We start from the raw sequence: 24,565 nt of genomic DNA on the forward strand, positions 1-24,565 counted from the left end.
CCGCCTTTACGGGACCGTCACTATCACCATGTTTATAATTTGCTTTTGTGTCGATATACTTTGAGATATTGTTTTCAATTCTGATCAAATTTCTCATGGCTCGTGCAAATTTGATAACGGTATTTTAATTTGCTCTTTGCAGAGTTGAGTAGCTTGCACTTTCCGTGGTACTGTGTGTTTGTGTGGTGTATGTGTGAATTGCATGTTTCTTTATACGAACACTATGGACTTCTGGGATGGTTCATGTTTTGTGTCAGTGCTTGGGCGAAGGTTCTGTGAGTGTTGGCAAAATCACTTGCAACTGTGTAGGAGGATGTACATGCACAACGTATTGCACTTGCGTTCTGTGTATTTGGACAATTCAAACACGCGTGTGTGTGTTCTTCAGCCTTGCGACCTGTTGAATGGTGTTGCTGCGGCTTATGCTGCATCATCGCCTACGGCAATGGGCGTAAAGTTAGAAAGGTGTGTGTGTGTGCAAACTTTTTCGAACAAAACAGGGCTGAAACTCTTCTTTCTTCAGTGAGTTCAGAAGAGGTACTCGTACAGGATCCAGGATACGTCTGTCTCTGCGTGTTCAATATACGCATTGCATGATAAAAATGACTGGATCCAGAATTCCAGAAGATACATGTCATATGTACGTACATGGATATATGGACTGATTTTATTAAAAATTTTATTTCACGAAACGGCCAAAAGCTGGCATGGCAACAGCACGTGTCACGAAATGGCGTCATGACGCTATACAGTAGCTCTTTGGCCCGATCTCCACGATCCAGAGTCGTGATGAAGCACGAATCTGTAAACCAGCAATGCACATCACAGTAAAGAAAGAGAGAACGACGATTCGCAGTGGATGGAGATCGGGTTAGTGGTGCAGAGTTTGAGCTAGGTACCACAGCTGCAATATGGGTGGCCTATGCTCTTGCCTGAACGACAATGAAGAGGACGCTGATGAAACCACTACTTTGATATCGGGTCGTCCATCAGCAACGATCAGCAAAGCAAGCCACTCTTCCACATCCACCTTCTCCGCAAATCATTGTCCGGAAGAATTCTGGGTGCCCGATGATGAAGCGTCGGAGTGCCAGTACTGCAAGCGAGGATTCAGTGCCACAAACAGGAGGCATCACTGCCGGATGTGTGGTGATGTCTTCCATGGCGGTGAGTGCTCCACTCCGCGAGGACCGACTGATCACCGCGTCTGGGTTTGCAGATTTTGTTACGACTACTACCATAAATTCAAGAACACCTTGTTCCATGGTAAGGTTTGGAGTCTGCTGTGTGGATGTCGACGCATCTTACTCACACAACAACACCGTCGTAGTTCTTATTCTGAATCTAAGTCACCTGGTTACTCTTCAGGGTTGAGCGTAATCGGAGAATCAACTCTATGAATTCGTGGCCTTGTTTGAAATTAAAATTTGAAAATGATACCAATAATTGATTAGTACTCGAGTACATGTGCTAAGTGCAGACATAGTGCATAGCGTTGTGTTGAATATGGTAGGAATTTAGAAGAATTGAATGTATTAGGGAGAATGAAGTTGAAGACACCACTGCAGCTGTACTTATGGTTGATAAATATGGTGGTAAAGACACACCTGGCAATATGGCGGTAAACACACGCCTGCCCACACACGCTCTCTAGGCTGCAGAGTTCTAGCACAGAGCTCTCCTTCTCACCACCACCACCATCAGTTCGCGCCTGGCGCCTGGTCGATGCATGGCTGGCGGTATCCGGCATAGCAGGCTTGTACATCAAGTAGCGCATGGCACATAAATGATGACACAGCAAGAAGATTGCCTGATGAGTCCAGCGGGGACGAAACGTACGTCGCGATCGAGCTATGTTGTTGCTGTGTCATCATCTATGTGCCATGCGCTACTTGATGTACCAGCCTGCTATGCCGGATACCGCCAGCCATGCATCGACCAGGCGCCAGGCGCGAACTGATGGTGGTGGTGGTGAGAAGGAGAGCTCTGTGCCAGAACTTTGCAGCCTAGAGAGCGTGTGTGGGCAGGCGTGTGTTTACCGCCATATTGCCAGGTGTGTCTTTACCACCATATTTATCAACCGAATGTATTAGGTTGTATTTAATAGGATGTAAAATTGTAAACACCTCCAGTTGATGCTGATGTGTAATCTTTGTTTGTTGGCTGCAGGCGCGCAATTTATACTACATCGAGAGGAGGGTATCAGCGAAACGGTGGTGATGAAGTTGGAGGGTGAAGGAGTGGACATGTGTGTGCGCTGGACGCCTACGAAACAAACCCTCAAGAGTAAAAGTGAGTACACTGGAATGTACTTATAATAGTGACAGGTGATACTCATGATCATACGATCAAATGGTAATTAATTGTCTGATTATGGCATGGTTTTTGTTATGCAAACTGCCAAAGTCTGTTATTTTGCACTGAAAATGGAGCTTGGGAGCTCTCTTTTGTCCCACTACTACACCATCACAGGTAATTCCAGGATATGGCAGTGGGATTTGATTGGGAAAGTCTGATGAGTAGTGCACCGTCGCCTCCTCGCACACTGCAATCTGTTCTCTTCTACCTACGAGTACGCGTGGAATGATTTTTTTCTGTTGCATGTTACGTTGTGTGTATGTTGTGCTCAGTGCGTGGAGATCAGCGCATGATCATGCTGCAGAACATCACATCCATTGAGACGGGTGCCAGGCTGCAGCGTAAGTATTCCCGGTACTTGGTGTGCCCAGGCCGCAGTCCGTGTGTGTGTGTGTGTGTGTGTATGTGTGTGTGTGTGCCGTGTCGCCATGATCACAATCCCCAATGGTACATTGGCTTTCAGCTTGCTCTAGGACGTCATAAGGGCCTCCTTTGGTTCTCGTGACGGAAATCTCAACCCAATCGATTTCAACTTCCCCATGTCTGTGTCTCATGCCTTGTTTGGGGATGTTAGTTTCAGCGTATTTCCTGGAATATAAGCCGTACCTGGATTTTTTGTCACGAATATTAATACAGACATCTACCCTTTATTGAGTGTGTGTTGTGTGCTGTAATGTGTTCACACTTATTATGTCAATCTATTCAGGTACGGGTGATACGTCGTGCTGCTTCCGAATCGTGACGTCGCGGGAAATCACACAGCTGGAAGCACTGTCGTACGGCAGTCAGCAAGAGTAAGCAATTCGTCCTGTAGATATACTAGTTGTGCTTGCGCTCAATCAGCCCATTGTGTTGGTGTCTGGCTCTATACTGTGTGTTGCCCGTGTCCGGCTTCGAAGGACAATGCAGTGAAGATATTGTTCCTCACGTTAGCATATCATGGATAACCTCCATCACACCGTGACAACATTTCCGTGCCTCTCTCTCTCTCTCTCTCTCTCTCTCTCTCTCTCTCTCTCTCTCTCTCTCTCTCTCTCTCTCTCTCTCTCTCTCTCTCTCTCTCTCTCTCTCTCTCTCTCTCTCTCTCTCTCTCTCTCTCTCTCTCTCTCTCTCTCTCTCTCTCTCTCTCTCTCTCTCTCTCTCTCTCTCTCTCTCTCTCTCTCTCTCTCTTGTTCCGACTGTTTGCTGCAGCTGGGTGGCGGGCCTGCGGGCTGCCGTGTTTGTGTGCAGTGAAGACTGTCGACTGCTGGCAGTTCAGAAGGAAGCGCATGTCATCCAGCGAGCTGAGCGCAAGAAGCAGCAGGGTGTAGCAAAGCAGAAACGAAAGGCTACTGCCGACAGCATAGTTGGCAAGTATCGCGACAGGCCTCGGCGATCATAGGCTGAATCTATATGAGGAAGGATATTTATGTGGCAACTTCCGGAATGCACTGTCACGTCTTCTTGGTGATGTGTTCGCATCGTTCACCGGTGCACCAACTATATGCAGTGCTCTTGCCTTTAGAATTTGCTGCCAATATCAAAAATGGATGATAGACAGTTAACATTGACTATCCCCCCCCCCCACACACTTTTCTTTTTCTTCTTTTTTGTATTTTTATTCCAAAGGTCTGTACTTTTTTTAATGAGCCTGCTGTGCGGGTATTTACCGTTTCTGTCCTGGATGTTATTCCAATCGATTCAAGCTTGAGACTTTTTTTAAAACAATATTCACATCATCGACCCTAGGATATACACCTTTGGTTGAATTAACTAGATTCGTGATACGTTCATCTCTATACTACAATGTACATGTACCACCCATACGAGTCAATATAGTGAAAAGCACCATTCTAAATCGCAACAGCATGGGCCAGCGTGCATCACACGCGAAGCCAGTGCTGGGCCAGTTTTCAATCTGTACATGTTATCAAGAGTATAATATCATAACTTATAAGCTCCCAGCTCATTTTAATACTCTTGATGTTATGTTGGTGATTTTCCATTCACAGCGCTGCGTGGTCTTGTGTTGCGACCAGAGAGTAGTAGTACAATGCATGGTCTTGTGTTGCGACCCGGGAGCAGTACAATACTTTAGTGTGCTACAGCCTGGTTTCGAATTCTCTCCAGTTAGATTTAGCACAGATAACCAATTGGATATGTATCCCAGATTAATTTTTTTTGAAGGCGGTGTTGCATGGATTGGCTGCTTGTATGCTGCTTGTATGCATAAAAGGACATGACTGCACAAAGGCAGTACATGTAGTGTACCAGCATGCATATGTACATTTGCACATAATTAGCGGCAAGAGTACTACTCTTGGCCTTTGGTAGCGGTCGTGTGGGTTCATATAATTTTACAGACGAAAAATCGCGTGCATATCACGAAATGGCGACTAGCTACAATACAGTTGCGCGCAACGTCCCAGTCTGCTCTCTTGGAAACCACCTTTTGGGTTCACGCCTCTACCACACTAGCATTGCTATGGTACATAACGAAACTGCACTAGGCTATAAGTAGCGGTTAGACTCAAAGTTAAATTTCCCATGGTCTTCCCAATTTAAATGTGGTGTCCTGAATCAAAGGCAACAATTATGACTAAAATATCCCTGCCTCTGTCTCTCTGTCTGTCACACACTCCCCCCCCCCCCCCCCTATATGTTGTACGCATGGAATGGAATGAGCAAATACACCATTTACGGCACAGCATATGCCATACAGATCTTCAAGGCAGACTGCAGCGGAACACCTTACCTACGAGTAGTCATGCTTATGTCCGTTCCCTGCCGGCTTTGTTAATTGATAGTTTGCATCAAGCCACCATGACCTGCAGCAGCACACCATGTTATGCACGAAACATGCGGCACCACAACCAAACCAACGGCAGCAGTTCACACAAAAGTGCATGCGCAAACACAACAGCACAGAGTACATCCTGTGACAAGCAAAGCCGCAGGGCAAGCATTGAGATACAACGAGCACTGCAGGAATTTTCGGAACATTCCTTTTCGTTTTTTACTTAGTGCGTACGCCAGCATACAGCACTGCAAGAATTGGTGGGCAGAAACAATACAAAGAATGGGGGGTTTAAAACGATGGACACACGGCCCAGAGATAAAAACAAGTTGTTAAAAAGGTCTAACTAGAAAGTCGACACACTCACACACAATAATGAAAATATACAAAACGAATCATCTGGACGAGAAAAAGAGAGAGGAACGTTGTGAAAAAGGTCTCAACTAGAAAGTAGACACACACACAACAATGAAAATATAGGAAAATAGTCAGCTGGAAGAGAAAAAAAGAAGAGAGAGAGAGAGAGAGAGAGAGAGAGAGGGGGGGGGGGGGGATTTCTTAAAAGCACAAGCTGACTTTCAAGGCCAAAAGAATACAGAAGAAGACCAGCAAACAGCCACCATAAATTCCTGCAATAGCTAGTACCGATGCGTACAACATGGAGCACCAGGCATTAGACCAGGGCACACAGATATCTACATTAGACCAGGGCACACAGATATCTACATTAGACCAGGGCACACAGATATCTAAAACGTACTCCTCAGTGGAGTAAACAACCTAGACGGTATTTAAAATAGGGGAGCAATTAGAGAGATTTAATGACGGGCCAGTAGCCACTATAAAGATAACATGGATGATAGCTGAGAGAATACTGCGGATAGGAATCTAATAGAAAAACAAGACTTTCGGCATTTTTCAGAAAAGTAAACGAAAAAAAGCTGTTTAAAATCTTGTAGGACGCAGCACACAGCTTCAGAAAGCAAAAAAGCTGTAATTTTATAATGAATATATCTGCGGAAGGTTATGAGAGGTCAGGTTAAAGAACACATAATACACAGAGGTCTCACAGAACCCGTGAGGTGTGCATGAGAGATGCAATGCGCGACCAAGTGACGGTACATGTTAGGAGAGGTTTGAGAAACAGCTTACTACTGAAGAGGTATGGTGGGTTAGGCGAGTAGCGAGTAGAGCTCCCGTTCCTGGATACTCCGCTTCGATACAGTCAACTCAGACTCAGCTGCCGCCTCAGCAGCCACGACATGTGGCACCTGCAGCAAACAGCAGTACCACAGCAACGCAAACAGGTCAACATTCGGTGACATGACTCCAGCCACAACACACACAGCCCCCCCCCCCCCCACACACACACACACACTCTGAGAGAGAGAGAGAGAGAGAGAGATCACGATACAATCATTGTACAATGGGGAAACTGTCGCTACATAGTGATACAGAACACAGCACAATGGCCAGTCAAGGGTGTGCATTGCGGCGGCCAGACTTCACCATGCCAGCACTACATAACACGTACGTTGAACTGGCAACAACAAGAAAATGTGAACGAAAATGTTCGTCATCCTGTTCTACCCAGAGTTGAAACTCAAAACTCACCTCCATATCATCAATGATGTCATAATCATCGTACTCTGCTTCATTGCCTGACCCTCGGCGTGATCGGCTATGCAAGTCCTCAACGCCGGTCGAGGAATCTGTTGGTGCCGGCTGTCCTGATGAGGCGACAAAGTCTGAGTAGGACATGACAGCAAACACGTGTTAGGACGTACAGTCCAGAAAAACTATCCCCGCTGCCATTGAAGACCCGATTTCGGCCGAATATGGGCTCAAAAACTCATGAAAATATCGGGTCCTGGCCTTGTTTCTTCATACTTTAGGTCATGGCATAGCTGTCTTGATTTTGTAAACCTGGTGGAATTCTTAACTCCCAGTCCTTTGACCTTTCGGACCTCAAATGTGAAAAGGAAGAATGGCATGGACAGTACAATGTGGAATGCACAATTGTTTTCACTGTAAACGCCAAAGAAACCAAAAAGTTAAGCTGCCAGTTTAGGATGAATGGACGACAGCAGGAACACACCGGCACACACATGCCGGCGGAGCTTTCCATTCGGACTACTGAACAATGCTGAGAGTGCGGTGACGAACGGCACGACATTGCTCGTCAACAGGCAGACCCCAGCAACAAAGCACACAGGCCAGCGCCTATCTGCAAGACTTAGAGCAAAGGCATAGATCTCCAGAGCACCGCACATGCCCCGTACACAATACACTAGCACACAGACACTATGACAATATGCTCCGCATGCTAGACATATTGTATGAACTAGCAAACATGGGGCTTGGGGATCAGAAGAAGAAACCGCTGTGCGAAAGGTAACAGCAATTCAGCCCACCTACCTAGCACATGCAGTTCTGTCACAACACACTTCATAATACAATGTACTCAGAAAGATCCAATACACGCAACAACAGCTACAGAGGGGCATAGGCATGCCATAACAGTTACAGAGGGGCATAGGCATGCCATAACAGTTACAGAGGGGCATAGGCATGCCATAACAGTTACAGAGGGGCATAGGCATGCCATAACAGTTAGGGCCGATTCCCACTACGGTACCGTGAGTGCCGTGCCGTGAGTACCCATGGTGATTTGCTCACGTGAGGGGCAGTTTTGGCGCGAGTTCATTCCGTGGCTCCTGCCGTACCGCGCCGTGGACATTCCGGTGCCGAGGGCCTCTGGGGGGTGGAAATGGCATGCCGTGGTATTCCGCGAGGTCGAATGCAGTGAGTAGTAGGTATTTTACTACTCCCTGAAAGGAAGTTTTTTCTTTCTTTTGTATTTGTGGCACGAAGTTTTTTCTTGGCTTTTGGCTTTTCGATTGGTTGATTCTTGAGCTTTCTCCAGTCATCTCCCCGGCCCCCGCTATTTTCCCTCAGGACCAAAGTCAGAAATTGATTAAAAAAAATGGTGATCCGGCCTGCCGACGGAATGCATGGAATGACTGTGCGCAGGTGTAAATCACTCTCAGCTTCAAGCTCGTACCGTGGGGTACACGTGACCTACCCAAATCGACGGCACGGCACTCACGGTACCGTAGTGGGAATCGGCCCTTACAGAGGGGCATAGGCATGCCATAACAGTTACAGATGGGCATAGGCATGCCACAACAGTTACAGAGGGGCATCCAATAGCAGTTACAGAGGGGCATCGGGATCCAATAGCGGCTACAGAGGGGCATTGAGAGGAGCACTAACCGTCATCTTCGAATCCCGAGCCATCCAGCAAGAGACACTGCAGACTGCTTGGCCGTTGCTCGTGCAGTTCAAACATGCTGGGACCGACACTTGCCACATCCTGAAAACACCACCACCGCCGCCACCAACACAAACACACATAGCATTGGAACAATGATCATTTGTCTGAAAGAAGCCAGCAACCACCCACCCCTGGTAGGCATGAGGTACATGCAATGCCTGCTGATCATCATGAGTTGACAATGCGTCACCTAAGAGGCTAAGACATCATTTCGCTTTGAACATCACAATACTAACCTACAAAGAACAGTATGTCCAGTACCCTCAAACACATGACCTGGAGATAGGAAAGACATTGGGTTGGTACAGCAGCTATCTCTTTTTCGGTCACCAGTTAATCCTATATATAGGATTAGACTTCAAGACGCATTTTCAGCCTCGAAAATGGTCGAAGTGGAAGCAATGTTATTGAAGATGCATTTTGATCTTTCCCACAATGCCTCTCTTTATTTAAAATGAATGAATAGAGGTTACTCAATGGCTAAAAAAACCAGGAAAGGTATCTGTGTGCAATTATTGCTGATGAATTGCAATTACAAGTGGTAGAAATAGACTAGGAGTGGAATAGACGAATATTAGCACCATCCTAGCACTGAAGTAGTGTTGTAAAGTGCTCGCAGATCAATATGAACTAAAGACACTACATGTTTGGGGCATTTACTAAATCAGTTGTGTTCAAGTATGTACACATATTAATAGTGGAATACTCTTTTGGTACTAGCCTAGGAGGTGCTTCTTCTTTAGCCATAGATGCATAGAACTTTTTTGTTAGCTCCATATGGGCTATATCTAGGCTTGGATATTGCCAACTATGGTTTTTATTGGCAGGGGAAACTGGGAAGAACAAAACCAATTTTTGAAGAGGCCAAATCCTATATATAGGATTTTGAAAATTCTGGACACCTTTGCACGGGAAGGCCTGTTTCAGAAAAAGTAAAGCCCTTGTGCTGGTGAAACTTGGCAGGCATCATCTCTGATAAACACGGAATGCAGACTCCAACAGGTTTTTGAAGAAGGAACTTTAGTTTGTAAGGTATGATCTATCCTTTCCCAAAAATCCTATATATAGGATTTGACAGACAAAGAGATAGCTTACCTGCCGTAGACGCAAGAACAGATCGTCCAGTTCCTCCCTGGTTTTGCAAAAGAACCCCTGCAACAACAAGAACACCACACCATACCAAAGCATTCCACTATCCATGGTTGTAGCCAAGCTGAAATTGAAGAGGGGTGCTTGGAGAGTCTGGGCATATGTGTAGTTGCACAGATCTGCATGGTTCTACACATTGAGAAGAGGGGTGCTGGGAGAGTCTGGGCATATGTGTAGTTGCACAGATCTGCATGGTTCCACACATTGAGCACAGCAGGTGCAGCGTTTCTCTGCAGCTTGCTCTGATTGCCAGGATAGTCTCAGTGGCGCCGTGGCAGCTACAAGTAAACAAACTGAAGCACATGTGTATGTGTACACGTACAATGATGACCGACAGTCTGAACATGAGCACGAGCAACCCCTGCACACATGCAGTGGATATCATACATACACACGGGGAGACTTGAAGGAAAGCTAAGAGTGGAGTAAATCTTACTTGCAATAACACGTACTCCGCACATGCCACAGACATAAGAAGCAGGGAGTAGTAAAATACCAGGTATTTTACTACTCCCTGATAAGAAGTACGAACTTGTACAATCATGTACAATAGACACCCTTAGCAAAAAAACGTTATGTTGTAACAGTATTATCGTAAGGGGGAAAATACCGTGATTTGGGTTCGACCTTTAGCAAGATGCACGCTATTTTTAGTACGCTGTTGAGCTTTGATATCAGCGCGGTACAACCGTTTTTGTCACCATATACGCGATACAAGGTGAAATGCGTACGGACTATGCAATATTTGGCCAAAACACATACCGTTGGTCACAACGATAAATCAGCCCCCATAACGTTTTTACGCTGCAGCTTCAACGCTATTTGGGTGATCAAGGTATGAGTACCGTAAAAATAGCGTTACCGTTGTTTGCTAAGGGTGTCTAATATCAGCATTGTGTATCACTATTGCGGTCGCTTCCGCTTTTCACTCCGAGCTCAGCTCAATAGACCTAGTTCAGTACATGTACTGAGGTGGAAATGGTTAGCTGACTGGAGATTGAGTAGACTGTGACACCTACCAGGTAAGTACCTGATGCCATATTGATAACCTACCAGAGCAACTGACGGATCTAATTCCGATGGCTTCATCTTGCCTGCAGAGCTGGTGTGATACGTCTGCAAGAAGTAACACACAGAGATAAATCACAAAGTAATGCCCATAGTTCGTATACCTACCACCATCAATACAATGACTATACCTGCACATGTGTTTGAAGTACAGACTACAGATTCATGCACACACACACACGCGCGCATGGCAGCCTTAAAGAAGGCAATAGACCTAATGTACTGCCATATTACCCAGAATGCTGCTGCTGTGAAGACGACCACAACAACTGCCACCGCAGTAGCATCAGTAGCACAACCACGCAGCTCGGAAACTCTACTTACACTATCGGAAAAGTTCGCTACCTCCGAGTATTGAAGGGAAGCCTGCGTGGTGTGTGGATCAAGGTAGACTAGCTTGCCATCTACAACAAAACCAATGTAGAGCACAGACAGCCAGGGAAAAGCTAATGCCACACATCTAACTGGGATTCAACGTCACTGCAGCACAGTGTGCAGGTAAATAGCAAGTCTGGGGATTCCATCATGGGAGTAGTGCCGACATGAATATTGTAAGAAGCTCAATCTCAGTCTCTGTTGTAGTGTTTTAGTCAAAGATGCAGGCATGATGTACAAAGGTGTCTGCCAAGTGAAATCCAGCCCTCCATTTCGCAGAGTTTGATGCACAGAGCAGGCACATCTGTACTTGCACTGAAGCATGTGTAATCAGAGGTTAGGCTTCGTTTGCTGGTGCTGAACACGCTCAAGTAGGAAAGAAAATCTAGGAATCATGAACTGACTTGTAGGTCAAGAACTGGCGTTCCGCTGTGGGCTGCTAACACCCTGTGTATACCCCAATATACAGTCAGGTGCACGTGCACACTATACAGTGGGCTGTACATTGTACGGTGGCACAAGTTTAGGTCTACACTCTACAGTCATACAGGTAAAACCTGGTTTCAGCGGCGACCAATCTTGGGATGGGAAATAATATTGTATTATTAAACACGGGTGGTCCGACCCACCCATGCACATTCCACACATTCGCTGCCACAGAACAATGATCTCTTGACCAGGCTTCTATTAGTAGCCTGCACTCAGAAAAGCAGAGCAGTGAGTGGACTTGAATTGAGAATCTACAGGACTGTATCATAGCAACGCCCTGCAGTACTCACCGCGGTGTCCGATGAACCAGAGTGCGTGTCGCGGCTTACCACCAATGATACCCACCGACTGTGGTAATGAGAAGCAAGCCTGAGGACAAGAACACACACACACACACACACACACACACACACACACACACACACACACACACACACACACACAGTGTGCAAACAGTGTGATGCTTAGAACAATTGACAGTGCATAATACAGTAAAATAGAAGAAAACACTTGGGAACAAGTTATGAAGCAACTGTCCACGACTGTAACAAGATAATAACAATAAGCAGTCAGAAAGTGTGATAACAGGGCACAACACTGACAGGCTACTGAGTCGTGAACAGTTGCTTCATAACTCGTACCCATGTGTTTTCTTCTATTTTACATTTACTATTGGCGCAGACCACGACATAATACAGTACAGAATGATATAACCGTTAGCCGTACTTCGAAGTAGCACTGAGCGGTGCAGTAGTTATTTCTGATTGTCTGTTGCCTGTGCGCTAGTGATCTGTGAATGATCATCATACATCCTATAACTGGAATGCGTCCTTCTGGCTTACACTCGAAAACTAGCCATAAGAGAAGAAGAAAATGATCGATTGATGATGATATGATTTTAAAAAGAACTTTGGTAAAACACACCCAAGAACACCGTTCATTTGCTACCGTCAAGAATGTTTGATTACTGAAAATCATGTAGGACGCTGCCCTGTTGAAGAGAAACACAGCACGATAGTACCAGTATTAACTTAGTAAACTTACCAATAGTGGCTGTGTATAGCGTCCTTCAAACTTGTCAAGGCCTAATCTTAGCGGCACAAGAAGCAGAACGGGACGAAAAGAAATCGCTGCCGCTGCCGATGCCTGAGCCTCTTGCACAGACAAGCCACCGTCAGCGACCGATCGACCACACAGGGATACATCTGGCGCTGGCGATGTGCTCTTGCCAGCAGCACCAGGTCTGGCCTCTTTACCACTGGCCGTTGCGGATGCTCCTGAACGCACATACAGGTACGCATAGACACATGCATGCACAGTTTGCACACACAAACACATACAGGATATGATTTACTAAGAATAGGCGTTGTAAGAAGTTGAAGTTGAATACTCCACTGCAGCTTGTCAGAAGTTAGCAAATGAAGCCTCATAAGCAGTTTCGAGAGCACCAAGACTACCAAAAGGCAACAGACAAGACCGGTAGGTAAAATCATAACTTCACTACGCTGTGGGTTCGAGGCAAACTTACGAACTTCTTCCTCAACTATGGTTAGATCCATGGCAATATGGACGGCGATATTAGACCAATTGTCGTAAGAAGACAGTGACCTAGAGAATGATTGAAACATCATCAGTAACAGAGCAACAACAAACAACAACACCATCAGCATAACAACGAAATTAACAGTGTCTGCAAAGAAAAGACACCAAGATGTCACGCCCAAGGCCCAGGCTTCAAGGGCAGTATCAGAGACAATGCTGCAAGCCACCACAAGTCCTAGCCGCAGACACAGTGCTGCTGAGAGTGGTAGTGCACCAGTTTAGAGGAAAAAGAAACCCAGACTTGAACGATTCAGTCAAACATTCATAGATCTCTTCAGTATCTGGTTGAAAGTCCTGCCCCAGTGTGAACAGTATGGTCCTGCCCCAACCCCAGTGTGGACAGTATAGTCCAGCCCCAGCCCCAGTATAGTCCTGCCCCAGTATAGTCCTGCCCCAGCCCCAGTGTGGTCCTGCACCAGCCCCAGTATAGTCCTGCCCCTGCCCCAGTATAGTCCTGCCCCTGCCCCAGTATAGTCATGCCCTTGCCCCAGTATGGTCCTGCCCCTGCCCCAGTAAAGTCCTGCACCAGCCCCAGTAAAGTCCTGCCCCAGCCCCAGTATGGCCAGTAACAAAGGTACACATACCCATAGTACCTGTAGCTACCTAGCGAGTCCATAACAGAGGTGATAGGAGATGAGTTCACTTACTTGACCACTTGACACATTGTGTTTGGGCCAAACCAGTCACCAACATTCCGACCCTGATCAACGCCCATTTGTGCTACAAAACATCAAAAATGGAAGATAAATACAATCAGACTAAGGAATAGAACAACGTTCAGGCTCTTTACAAGCCACATCCAAAAGTGTCCACTAGTCCTGCACTTGTATCGCCTTCTCTTCAGGTGGATACAGGCAGAAGAAGAACCTAACCAGTGCAATACTCTTTAAACAGGGTATTGGTGATACAAGCAGCATGTATACTAGCTAGAACAAACCCAGGAAAAGGAGTCAAGTTTAGATTGTTACGCACATCAAAACATAGCAATCCTACAGTTACCTACTAGCGGTGGACATGTGAAGAGGTATGATCAGCGTGACACGCATTATCACAACAATAGACAGCAATATGAACCGAACTAACAACGTGTGGATGCCCTACCTAGCACTAACAGCCTCACAGAGTGAATGTGCTCTGTTTCTGCTTGCTCACTCACCGATTTGTTGTAGCGAATACAGACTCCCTGGAACCTCAAGAAACTGCTGAAGAAGCTGCAGGAGAGGATGAAACAGACAAAGAGCAAACAGAAGAAATATTATGGTTGCATAGGGAAAGAGATGGGCAAACTGCACTGACTGAAATGTGGTTAATTCACTCAATGCGCTACAAAATAGACTCCACAGAATACACATTGTGGACCAAATGGACCTACAGCCACACTACACCCACCTACCCACATCCAACCACTCACACACACACACACGCACACACGCGCACACACACACACACACACACACACACACACACACACACACACACACACACACACACACACACACACACATGCACCCACGCAGACACAGATGCAAGAAAAGATAATCAAAATAACGAATCATCCACTCACGAAGCGGTACTGAATGTTATCGTGATTTTCTCTCCACCGAAAGTCTGAACAGCGACATCAACAAAAACAGGGTGAGAAAATTCAAATGAAATCAGTAATATCAACCAGACCACAGCACACAACAGAACAGAACAAGCAAGTTCACGGCCACCAGAAATCCACGATGCAGTACATGTACAAGTGTTATTCTTTGAAAATTACTTTCCATACGGGACACATGCACAAACACAAACACATGGACACACATGTACACGCGCGCGCACGCACACGCACACACACACACACACATCAGGCGTGTAACGCCGTATCGCAAACTCGCAAACAAAGCAGCTAGAGTTTGCTGTACCATGTCCGCAAAGAGCCCAAAACAGGATAAAAAGTATCGTTAAGTGCCCGCGTTCAACGACGTTACGTTCATCTGTCGATGCGTGGACTGGACTTGTACACACACCGGGTAGGTCCTTCATACATGTTTTGTACACGGTACACTGTATGTCAGTCTTGAACATGATTGTACATGCAGCCATGGTCGATACCTTTGCAAACCGTAAAACAGCAGCGTGACCGGAGCGAGGGGAGCTGAGCGTGAGCGTGAAGCAGGGAGTAGTACATACCGGTGTTTTACTGCTCCCTGCCATTCGAGGGAAAGAAGCATGTTTGCATTGCAAGTCCAAATGTCGGAGCCTCCAGCAAAACGTTTGTAAGAAGCAGCAGATAGTACATGTAGTTCAAGATCAAAGGAGAATGATAACGTATACAATCATGTACACGTAGTCTGCTGAATGAGACTCGTTTCTGAGTACAGTTTACCGCAAAACTTCAAAATAAAAGGAGCTGGCTGAGCTAGTCTCCTTGGCTGCAAAAATGAAAATAGGGTGAATTTTGTACACTATGTCGCATCACATGACCTTCCAAAGCAGACTGAAAAGGGCTACGCTACACCCCTGCACATAAACACACACCGTGTGCACACAACGACCATCGCATTCACACAACTAAGAAAAAGAGGCGCACAACCGTAGGCAACCGTGCATGTAATCCAGTATGTATGATGGAGTGCATGTAATCCAGTATGTATGATGGAGTGCATGTGAGACAGTACAGTATGTATGATGGAGTGCATGTGAGACAGTGGCATGTGATACAATGTGTGCGATACAGTGCGTGTGATAATCATAGCAGCCAGCACCTTACCAGCGGGTAAATGTAGTCGAGACAAAGCCTCGGCTAGGAGCATCTGACCGCAGCGCATGGTACAACCCCAGCCGGAATCAGACGTGTAGCCAGTCGACCCTGCACCCGTCGCAGCACATAGCAACATGCACAGAGAGACCAGCACAAGCAAACAAGGCACACACACACACACACACACACACACACACACACACACACACACACAGACAGACAGACACACACAAACACACACACTTGTACTTGCTCACTGCCAAAACTGGTCACGTGGGTCTCCCCGGGAGAGGGGAGAGAGACTCAAAAGGAATCTTGGAAAGATGACTCAATTGGCCATTGAACCACCCAACGGCCGACACCCCCTGAAATCCCCAAACTAGGGTGGACTTGAAATGATCCCACCTATGGGCTCACCACACCTCAGTAAGTGGGTGAGGACAAGGTGCAGAAAAAGGATTGACGGCATCAGGGTATCCGTCCCAGGATCCAACTGCAGTCACCCCTGCCCCCAGTGAAGGTAATACTTGCTACTAGTGTGGGTGGCTAAATCAGAGTTGATCTGATATAAGCTTCACTAGCACCATTGATTACACAAGAGTTAATCTAGCCAGAAGCAGTCCATGGTTAACAGGTATGTATACTTCAAATAGAAAGTATATGTTGGACTCAGTAGAGCGTCCAGCCCCTATATGATGTCCAACCCCTATATAGAGTCCATTGGTCCAAAATCCACTGTACAGAGTCCAAATTTGGAATCAACTGTGAGCTCAAAGTTTAGATGGACATCACTCTCTGTATAGAGTCCAGCCAATTGGCTTCACCCCTATATAGAGTCCATTGGTCCAAAATCAACTGTACGGAGCCCAAACTTTGAAATCAATATAAAGATTAAAGAGTCTTTATGTGGACAACACTCCCTGTATAAAGTCCAGCCAATTAGGCATATATGAACCCTGAAATCAACAAAGGTGGTAGGTACAACAATACACCTTCAAGCAGCCGAGCGCGTTGGCAACAGACCCAACACTATCTGGCATAAGTGTACCCACCAACCGAACTAGCTGGCACACATGTACACACACACACAGACACACACACACACACATGTACACACACACACACACAGCACACACACGCACGCATGCACACACACACACACACGTCAACAGGTTTGTGCTAAAACACGCTCGTGTCTGGACCAGTTCAGGAATTCTCTTTCCGCAGCTCAAATAGGCAGACCTGCAGAGCGGCCAGAATACAGTCCCACGCATCATCAATCACTACAGAGCAGTGCAGTATGCAGAGCAGTATACACACCTGTTGCCATGTACATGCACAAGTGCAAGGAATACCTACCAATGGGTCGGAAGTTCTTGCGATAGGAGAACCACAGGCATGATCGTATCCGTTCAGCTATTTTGTCTTCATCTGTGCAAAATGATAGAAAACACCGACGACGACGATAAAAACAACAACAACAACAACAACAACAACAACAACAACAACAACAACAACAACAACAACAACAACAACCACAACCACAACCACAACAACAACATCAACATCAACAACAACATCGACACACTGTCCATCACAAAAACAAAGAACTGTGACAAGTCTTCAAGAAAAACAAAGAGTGCAATGAAGGTGAGAAAGGAACTCCTATGAAAGAGCCCAATGCCAGGTGTGCCTTTCAGATGCTTAGCATCCTGTCGTACCATGACCATATACCAGGGTTACACACGTTATATGTTCACAAAGACACAAACTCAGGGCGCGCTCGTTTATTCTTCTGTCTCTTCAAGAAAAGTCTACTAGGAAGAGAATACAGTCAACTTCGCGAATAACGACTGCGGATATAACGACAATTCGCGAATAACGACTGCGGATATAACGACAATTCGCGAATAACGACTGCGGATATAACGACAATTCGCGAATAACGACTGCGGATATAACGACAATTCGCGAATAACGACTGCGGATATAACGACAATTCGCGAATAACGACTGCGGATATAACGACAATTCGCGAATAACGACTGCGGATATAACGACAATTCGCGAATAACGACTGCGGATATAACGACAATTCGCGAATAACGACTGCGGATATAACGACAATTCGCGAATAACGACAGACTTTCCATGCCCAGAGCAAAGTCCCATCCCACTGTAATCCATAAAATGAGACTTCGGGTATAACGACACTTCGCGAATAAGGACATCTTTTTGATGCCCCGCCGAGTGTCGTTATACACGAAGTTGACTGTAGATGAGAATATTTTTCCAACGGGTCAGAACTTGAAGAGATCCTGGATTTTCCCCAGTGCGCCACGGCAAACAGGAATCTTTTTGAGGACGTGTTTATCCAAATGTTTTTTTTTGCCAAAAAAAGACCCAAAGTCCCTTTTGCGAATGCGCAAGTGACAAAACGCGGAAATCTTCCACTTTCTTCCACCTCAAGAGCTGGAAGAGCCAGCAGAGCTTGGCAGAGTCTGCTGCTTTCGGCAGAGGATAAGTGAACGCCCTTCCAAATATTGGAGATTCTGGCAGAGGATAGACGAACGTACCCTTAATCTTGGGACAGCTAGCCCTGTCTACAGCAGAGCCACAGTTCCAACAACGTAGCTCTCATGAGGCCAGGCCAGGGTGTGCATATACAGCAGAGTAGTGTGCCAAAGAATATGCGCCCTAGAACGTCCAGCCTGAAATACTAAGAATGCTACAGCCTAAGCACGTTGTTTTCTGCTGTTCTGGAATACAGCTTTTGTTATACACGTGTATGATAATGTGCATACATACATGTATGTGCAATCCAGTACGACGTGCATCTAAGAATGTGCCATAAAACGCAGCCAGATAGCTGAAAACATAAGAACTTCCCAGCCTAACCCCTTGGAAACGACGTTCTTGGGCATACAACTGCTGTAGGGCATATCCTTCACAAACCAGGCTGATTTCTAAACATCATGTTCTTAGACATACACGTGCATGTACCGTAAAACCTCGTGTAAGTCCCCAGGCACGCCAATCATTCCATAATTATGGTATCTGTACAGTTGAGTGTGGGCAAGCTCGAATGCAGTCAGTTTAACACTGTCTATGTGAGGGGCCTAGAGGGGGTCTAACAGCCAACGATCTCATCATGGCATTAAAAGCTTCTGATTTTTTCAGGGCTGGGTGTTCTTCAGCATATGACTCTATGGTACTATGTGTACCGTATTTCCTCGATTACAAGTCGCACTCGATTATACGTTGCATCTCCATTTTCAGGTCACAGCCATATTGTTTCAATAGTCACATAGGTAGGATGTCATACTCGACTGCAAGTCGCACACTCTTTTGTATTCGGGGAAATACGGTACTTGGGCGGACTTGTTAGCGGAGCTCTGAGAAAGCCAAGGTACTAGGTCCTTCCAATGCAATTGCAGTCAAATGCTGACTTGTTTAATTTCAATTGCAGTGGAAGACCATGGCTGTGAAGGTGTTGCAGAGGATTGATTGGCTGTAGTGGAATAGAGAGTCTCCTAGTATTGAAGAAAGTTTATGGATCAGGTGACACTTTGCCAACAGCACAATTCACTCAAAAGGAAAACGTGGGAAAGTGTCTGAGAATTTGATCACGAACGACAATTGAAAGTATATTTTGCGATGAAAGTGCAATTTCGAAACACAAGTACACGTGACATGTCTCTAATGAAAACCAATCACTAGACAGGGTGTGTTACCGTTTGGCAGGCTGTACTTCTGGCCTAGAATCCAACCAGACCAATGAACACAGGGCTCTTCAGCTCCCATCACGACATCGTACGCAGCCGACGCGGCTGACAGGACCCTCTCCACCATTATTGCTTCTTATTCTCCAGACTCAGGTACTCTCTAGGTAAGAATTCTACCTGACGATCGCTGCACACAGAACATATCGGATCCCAAGCTTCCTTAGTGTTCCTGAGCTGAGAGCACAAAACTAAAAGCTGTGCTCAGTGACAGTGTTCTGTGTTCACAGTTGTTTGACGAAAGTACTGAGTATACAGTGTACAATCAATCATGTACCTGTGTGTGCACTGTAGAAACCATGGAAGTTCAAGAGACAGACCCAAATCAAACCTTCTTTCAGCTTCAATTCAAGATATAACCAAAGAATCATGTTATGCCTGACTCCGAGGTGTCGACAAGCGTGCTGCCACAGGGAACTCTTGTTGCCAGAAAAAAACCAAAAAACTCATTTCGCCAGACTGACTGAAGATCTATCTGACTTGTAAGTTGTAGACCTGGTATGTATGGTGAGTGACACTGACAGGACGTCGACGAATCTCGATGAGGATGGGACGAAGCATTCACTGCATGCATGCATACTACAATATGTATTGTACTATTAAATAAACGTGTACGAGTCAAGAAAGAGATCGCCTCGTTGAGCTCTGCCATGCAGCAGGCTCTGGCACAGGCTGCATGCAGAGCATGCACTGATGGAGCTTCGTCATCTTTTTCGACCGAAGATTTTGATTTTGAAATGAAAAAAGCGAAAGGCTGGTAAGGGCCTGGTCAGACTGCGGCAAAATCGAAATAATCCTAGGATTATAATCCGAATCTCCATAGTAACTTGCCGCCAGAGCGGCAAAAGCGAGAGTTGACGCTCCAAAAAAAAAGCAAGAACGGACCACGCTTTTCCGCTCCAAACAGGATTTGACGCTGATACGCCATTGACGCTGATAATCACTGATTTTTTCATCTCGATATCGAAGAGCTAATTGGCCACGGACAACAACAAAACTCATAAGGATGGTTGCAAGGATTGCACTGAAGGTGTTGGCGATCCCCAAGGTGAAGGAATTTGACGTCGTTCGTGGAGATTACCACTTGACGCTCGAAATGAAGTTTGAATTTTCACTCTCCCCACATGTGTAGTGTGATCGCGATTCAAATTCTGGACGCTGTTCTGTTTTCGTCAGGCAACCAAAATTTGCCGCAGTCTGACCAGGCCCTAAAGGGACAAGCTTATCTATTTTTGCGGATTTTCTTTCATAAAAAATAAACGTCACAGGCTGCTCTTCGGAGGTGTCCGCGTCCCAGCGGTCCGGGCAAGCGACCGAATCTCAGTGGGACACTTGGCCGTGGCCTTTGTACTGGAATCTGTGGGAGAGCCTTTCCAGGGACTACACACCTGGGTACCCGGGTATCGGGTATGGCTCCTTTTTTGTTCCTTTCCTTTTTATTTGTTTTTGCTGAGAAAGAAACGTTGCTGGATGGAAAGCTTTCTGTTCCCGCCATGCGCCAGCGCCTTTGTTCTAGTAAAACATTGCTGGCTGATAATGGTCATTGCTCGTGATGTCAACTTAGAAGGTGACGGGAAGCTGGGTTTCTTGCCATTTCCAACTTCCTGACTCTGAAAATGTAGCTTGAACTAAGAGCTCCAAATATTTCAGTTTTTCGATGTGCCAGACCTATTGTTACGACCTGCAGAGATGAGGAGCAAGTGAGGCGTTGGATTAATGCCAATAATGGTGTTTATGGCCCGGACGACGCCAGCGGTTTTCACTTGTCAGGAGGACAGCCAAGTTGGAGCAGGCAGATGACAGATTATTAACTTTGAGCATTTATAGCCGAGTGGGTGGCTTGCCAAAGAGAATCGTCTCAGTACCTCATGGTTACTAGTATCTGACAAATGCCTCTTATTGCTAGTCTGCACTAGAGCATTAGCAGAATTGATCATGTCACAAGTAGTGTCAAGACTTGATGTCCTACGATTATACTCAGATCATGTTGCTACTTCACAGGAATATTCGTCCTGCCACTGTACACTCTTCCAGAATTGCATGCAGAAGTCACATGCCTGTCACAGTGTGCAAGGGACAACGCGTTTGCACTGCTTACGGATTCAAGCGGATGGAGTGCAGGCCAGATAAGAAGACATAATCCGGCTATTCAAATAGCTTGGGCTGCTATTAATTGGCTAGACTCCTGGAAACGTGGACAAGAATCTAAACCAGTCCACGGAAACAATACCAAGAGTTGTGACACAGCTTCCAATCTCTCTTGTGTAATTCAGTATTAGAAACACAAGGAACGAAATCTCTCGTATCTGTGTGTCTCGACATGTTTCTTTGTCCGTCTGTCTCTCTATATTCTATCAATCTCTCTCTCCCTCTCTCTATCTCTCTCTCTTTATCTCTCTTTCTTTATCTCTCTCTATCTCTCTCTCTCTCCCTCTCTGTATATATCTGTCGGTCTGTCTGTCTTTCTCCTTCTACCTGTCTTTGTCAGTTTGCCTGTCTGTGTGCCTTTCGTCTGTCTATCTGTCGTCTGTGTGTTTTTCTCCTTCTGGCTGTCTTTGTCAGTCTGCCTGTCTGTGTGCCTCTATGTTTCTCTCTCTCTCTCTCTCTCTCTCTCTCTCTCTCTCTCTCTCTCTCTCTCTCTCTCTCTCCCTCTCCCTCTCTCTCTCTCTCTCTCTCTCTCTCTCTCTCTCTCTCTCTCTCTCTCTCTCTCTCTCTCTCTCTCTCTCTCTCTCTCTTTCTGTGTGTGTCTATGTGTTTCTCTAAGTCTGAATCTTGGTCGTTCTATCTGCCTGTCTGCGTAACTCTCCAACTGTTTCCTTGTCTCGGTCTATCTGTTTGGCTGTCTCTGCTTGTCTCTTTATGTATGTTTGTCTGTCTGCCTGTCCCTGTATTTATAGCTCTATTTCGCTCTCTCTGCTGCTATTCTTCTGTCTCTCTTTGTCCCTCTCTCAGTCTTTTTCTCTGTCTCTGTCTCTGTGTCTTCTTCTTTATCTGCCTCTCTCTGCTGCTATTTTTCTCTGAATCTTTGTGTCTGTCTCTTCTTTTGTCATTCATTATGACTGTGCGTCTCTCTGTTTCTGTCTCTGACTTTCTATGTCTGATTGTCTGTCTCTGTCTGTTTTTCTCCTGAGTCTGTGTGTCTGTCTGTCTCTCCTGTTTTTCCTTAACGTTTGTCCCTCTCTTTCTGTCTCTGTCTTTCTGGATCTAATCGTCTGTCTGTTCGTCTTTGTCTGTCTGTCTTTGTCTCCTTCTCTTGGAGTCCGTGTCTCTGTTTGTCGCTCTTTATGCGCATCCCTCTGTTTCTGTCTCTGTCTTTCTGTGTCTGCCTGTCTCTATCTCTGTACCGGCCGCTGTTCTGCACATAATTTAATCGTGTGGCACCACATATGTGGCTGAATATTTACCTATGCGTGGGACATTCACACCCAAACACACACACGCACACACGCACACACACACACACACACACACACATTGTCTTTGTCTGTTTTTCTCCTGATTCTGCCTTTCTGGGTCTGATCGTCTTTGTCTGTCTGTCTGTCTTTGTCTCTGTCTCTTTCTCTCTGAGTCTGTGTCTCTGTCTGTCGCTCTTTATGTGCATCCCTTTGTTTCTGTCTCTGTCTTTCTGTGTCTGTCTGTCTCTATCTCTGTACCGGCCGCTGTTCTGCGCATAATGAAATCGTGTGGCACCACACACGTGGCTGTACATTTCTCTTTCTCTCTGAGTCCGTGTCTCTGTCTGTCGCTCTTTATGTGCATCCCTTTGTTTCTGTCTCTGTCTTTCTGTGTCTGTCTGTCTCTATCTCTGTGCCGGCCCACTGTTCTGCACATAATGAAATTGTGTGGCACCACAGACTTGGCTGTATATTTACCTATGCGTGGGACATTCATACACCCACACACGCACACACCCACCCCCCCCCCCCCCCCCACACACACACACACACACACACACACACACTCGTACGCTCGATCATACAAGTACATGTAGTACTGCAGAAGTCACATCAGAGATATAATTAAAACTCTCTCTCTCTCGCGCGCGCTGTGCCTGCCGCTGTGCTGTCATACAGATAGTGAAATTGTGTGGCACAGAACACGTACATGTCCCACGCGTGGGACATTCACGCATGCACACACACTCACACACACACACACACTCACACACACACACACACTCACACACACACACACATGACCTGCAGCAAATAACATTTCATAGCTACAGGACCTTCAAAGAAAGTCATGGTGTCAAGAAGATATACAATGTCATGTAGAAGGATAATTGTAAAACAGCTTGCTGTCTAGAGCATTGGTAAAATAAATTATCATATAATACATGTAGTAGGGAAACTCCTAGAGAGTCAAACTATCGGATAAATTAATGGCAAGCGAGAGTCTCTACTTTTTAGAGTAGAGTGGGTGGGTACGCAGACCAGCGTAAGTCATAACAAATATTAATTGATAATAAAGTGTAACCAATGCTGGTAATGGATCATGTGTGAGCGACCAAAGAGGCGTACATCACATGTCCTGTACCACTATAACCACACACAAACGTCCAGGAGAATTTCACGTACCGATGGATCTATCATGCTGCCGGGATCCCTCATATATCTCATACTGTGGTACATAACCATCGGAGAATTGCAAGGACCTAAATACGGCAAGCAAATCAGGGACATTAGGTGCAAGACCCGTTGTTCTAGTTGTCTAGACTGCACTGTGTTCTTGAAAATACTGAGCCTCCGCGTTGTATCTGCATGTGGCATCCGTTGATCTCATTTGAGTAGTAGTAGGCATGCACTGCATTACGTTTTGATGAAAGGTTCGATAGCTGCTGAATGGGTTTATCATTTGGCTTCCTGTGTGGGTATTGT

The 24,565-nt window shown here is 45.9% G+C and overlaps 2 protein-coding genes across 3 annotated transcripts; one reads left to right on the top strand and one right to left on the bottom strand.

Annotated features, from left to right (window-relative positions):
- The first annotated feature begins 787 nt into the window (after positions 1-787).
- On the top strand, positions 788-4,346 carry LOC135808733 (uncharacterized). The gene is made up of 5 exons (XM_065321960.1): positions 788-1,266; positions 2,170-2,292; positions 2,631-2,699; positions 3,065-3,152; positions 3,550-4,346. Exons 1-5 carry the CDS (start codon positions 912-914, stop codon positions 3,737-3,739), a joined length of 825 nt encoding a protein of 274 aa, XP_065178032.1. The 5' UTR covers positions 788-911; the 3' UTR covers positions 3,740-4,346.
- Positions 4,347-5,276: 930 nt separating this feature from the next.
- LOC135808720 (cysteine protease ATG4B-like) lies at positions 5,277-20,164 on the bottom strand. 2 transcript variants are annotated; one of them, XM_065321944.1, is made up of 16 exons: positions 19,963-20,164; positions 19,638-19,815; positions 17,263-17,334; positions 15,913-16,011; positions 14,719-14,762; positions 14,311-14,365; positions 13,802-13,874; positions 13,081-13,160; positions 12,597-12,829; positions 11,843-11,921; positions 11,013-11,092; positions 10,674-10,736; positions 9,567-9,623; positions 8,411-8,510; positions 6,749-6,882; positions 5,277-6,405 (listed from the first exon to the last, which is right to left on the bottom strand). In XM_065321944.1, exons 2-16 carry the CDS (start codon positions 19,753-19,755, stop codon positions 6,307-6,309), a joined length of 1,386 nt encoding a protein of 461 aa, XP_065178016.1. In that variant the 5' UTR covers positions 19,756-19,815; positions 19,963-20,164; the 3' UTR covers positions 5,277-6,306. The 2 variants fall into 2 exon arrangements, with proteins under 2 accessions (XP_065178016.1, XP_065178015.1); XM_065321943.1 differs by having other exon boundaries at positions 19,638-20,164.
- Positions 20,165-24,565: the final 4,401 nt, after the last annotated feature.

Source organism: Sycon ciliatum, chromosome 2 (genome assembly GCF_964019385.1).
Source record: "Sycon ciliatum chromosome 2, ocSycCili1.1, whole genome shotgun sequence".
In the NCBI taxonomy this organism is placed as follows: Eukaryota; Metazoa; Porifera; class Calcarea; order Leucosolenida; family Sycettidae; genus Sycon; species Sycon ciliatum.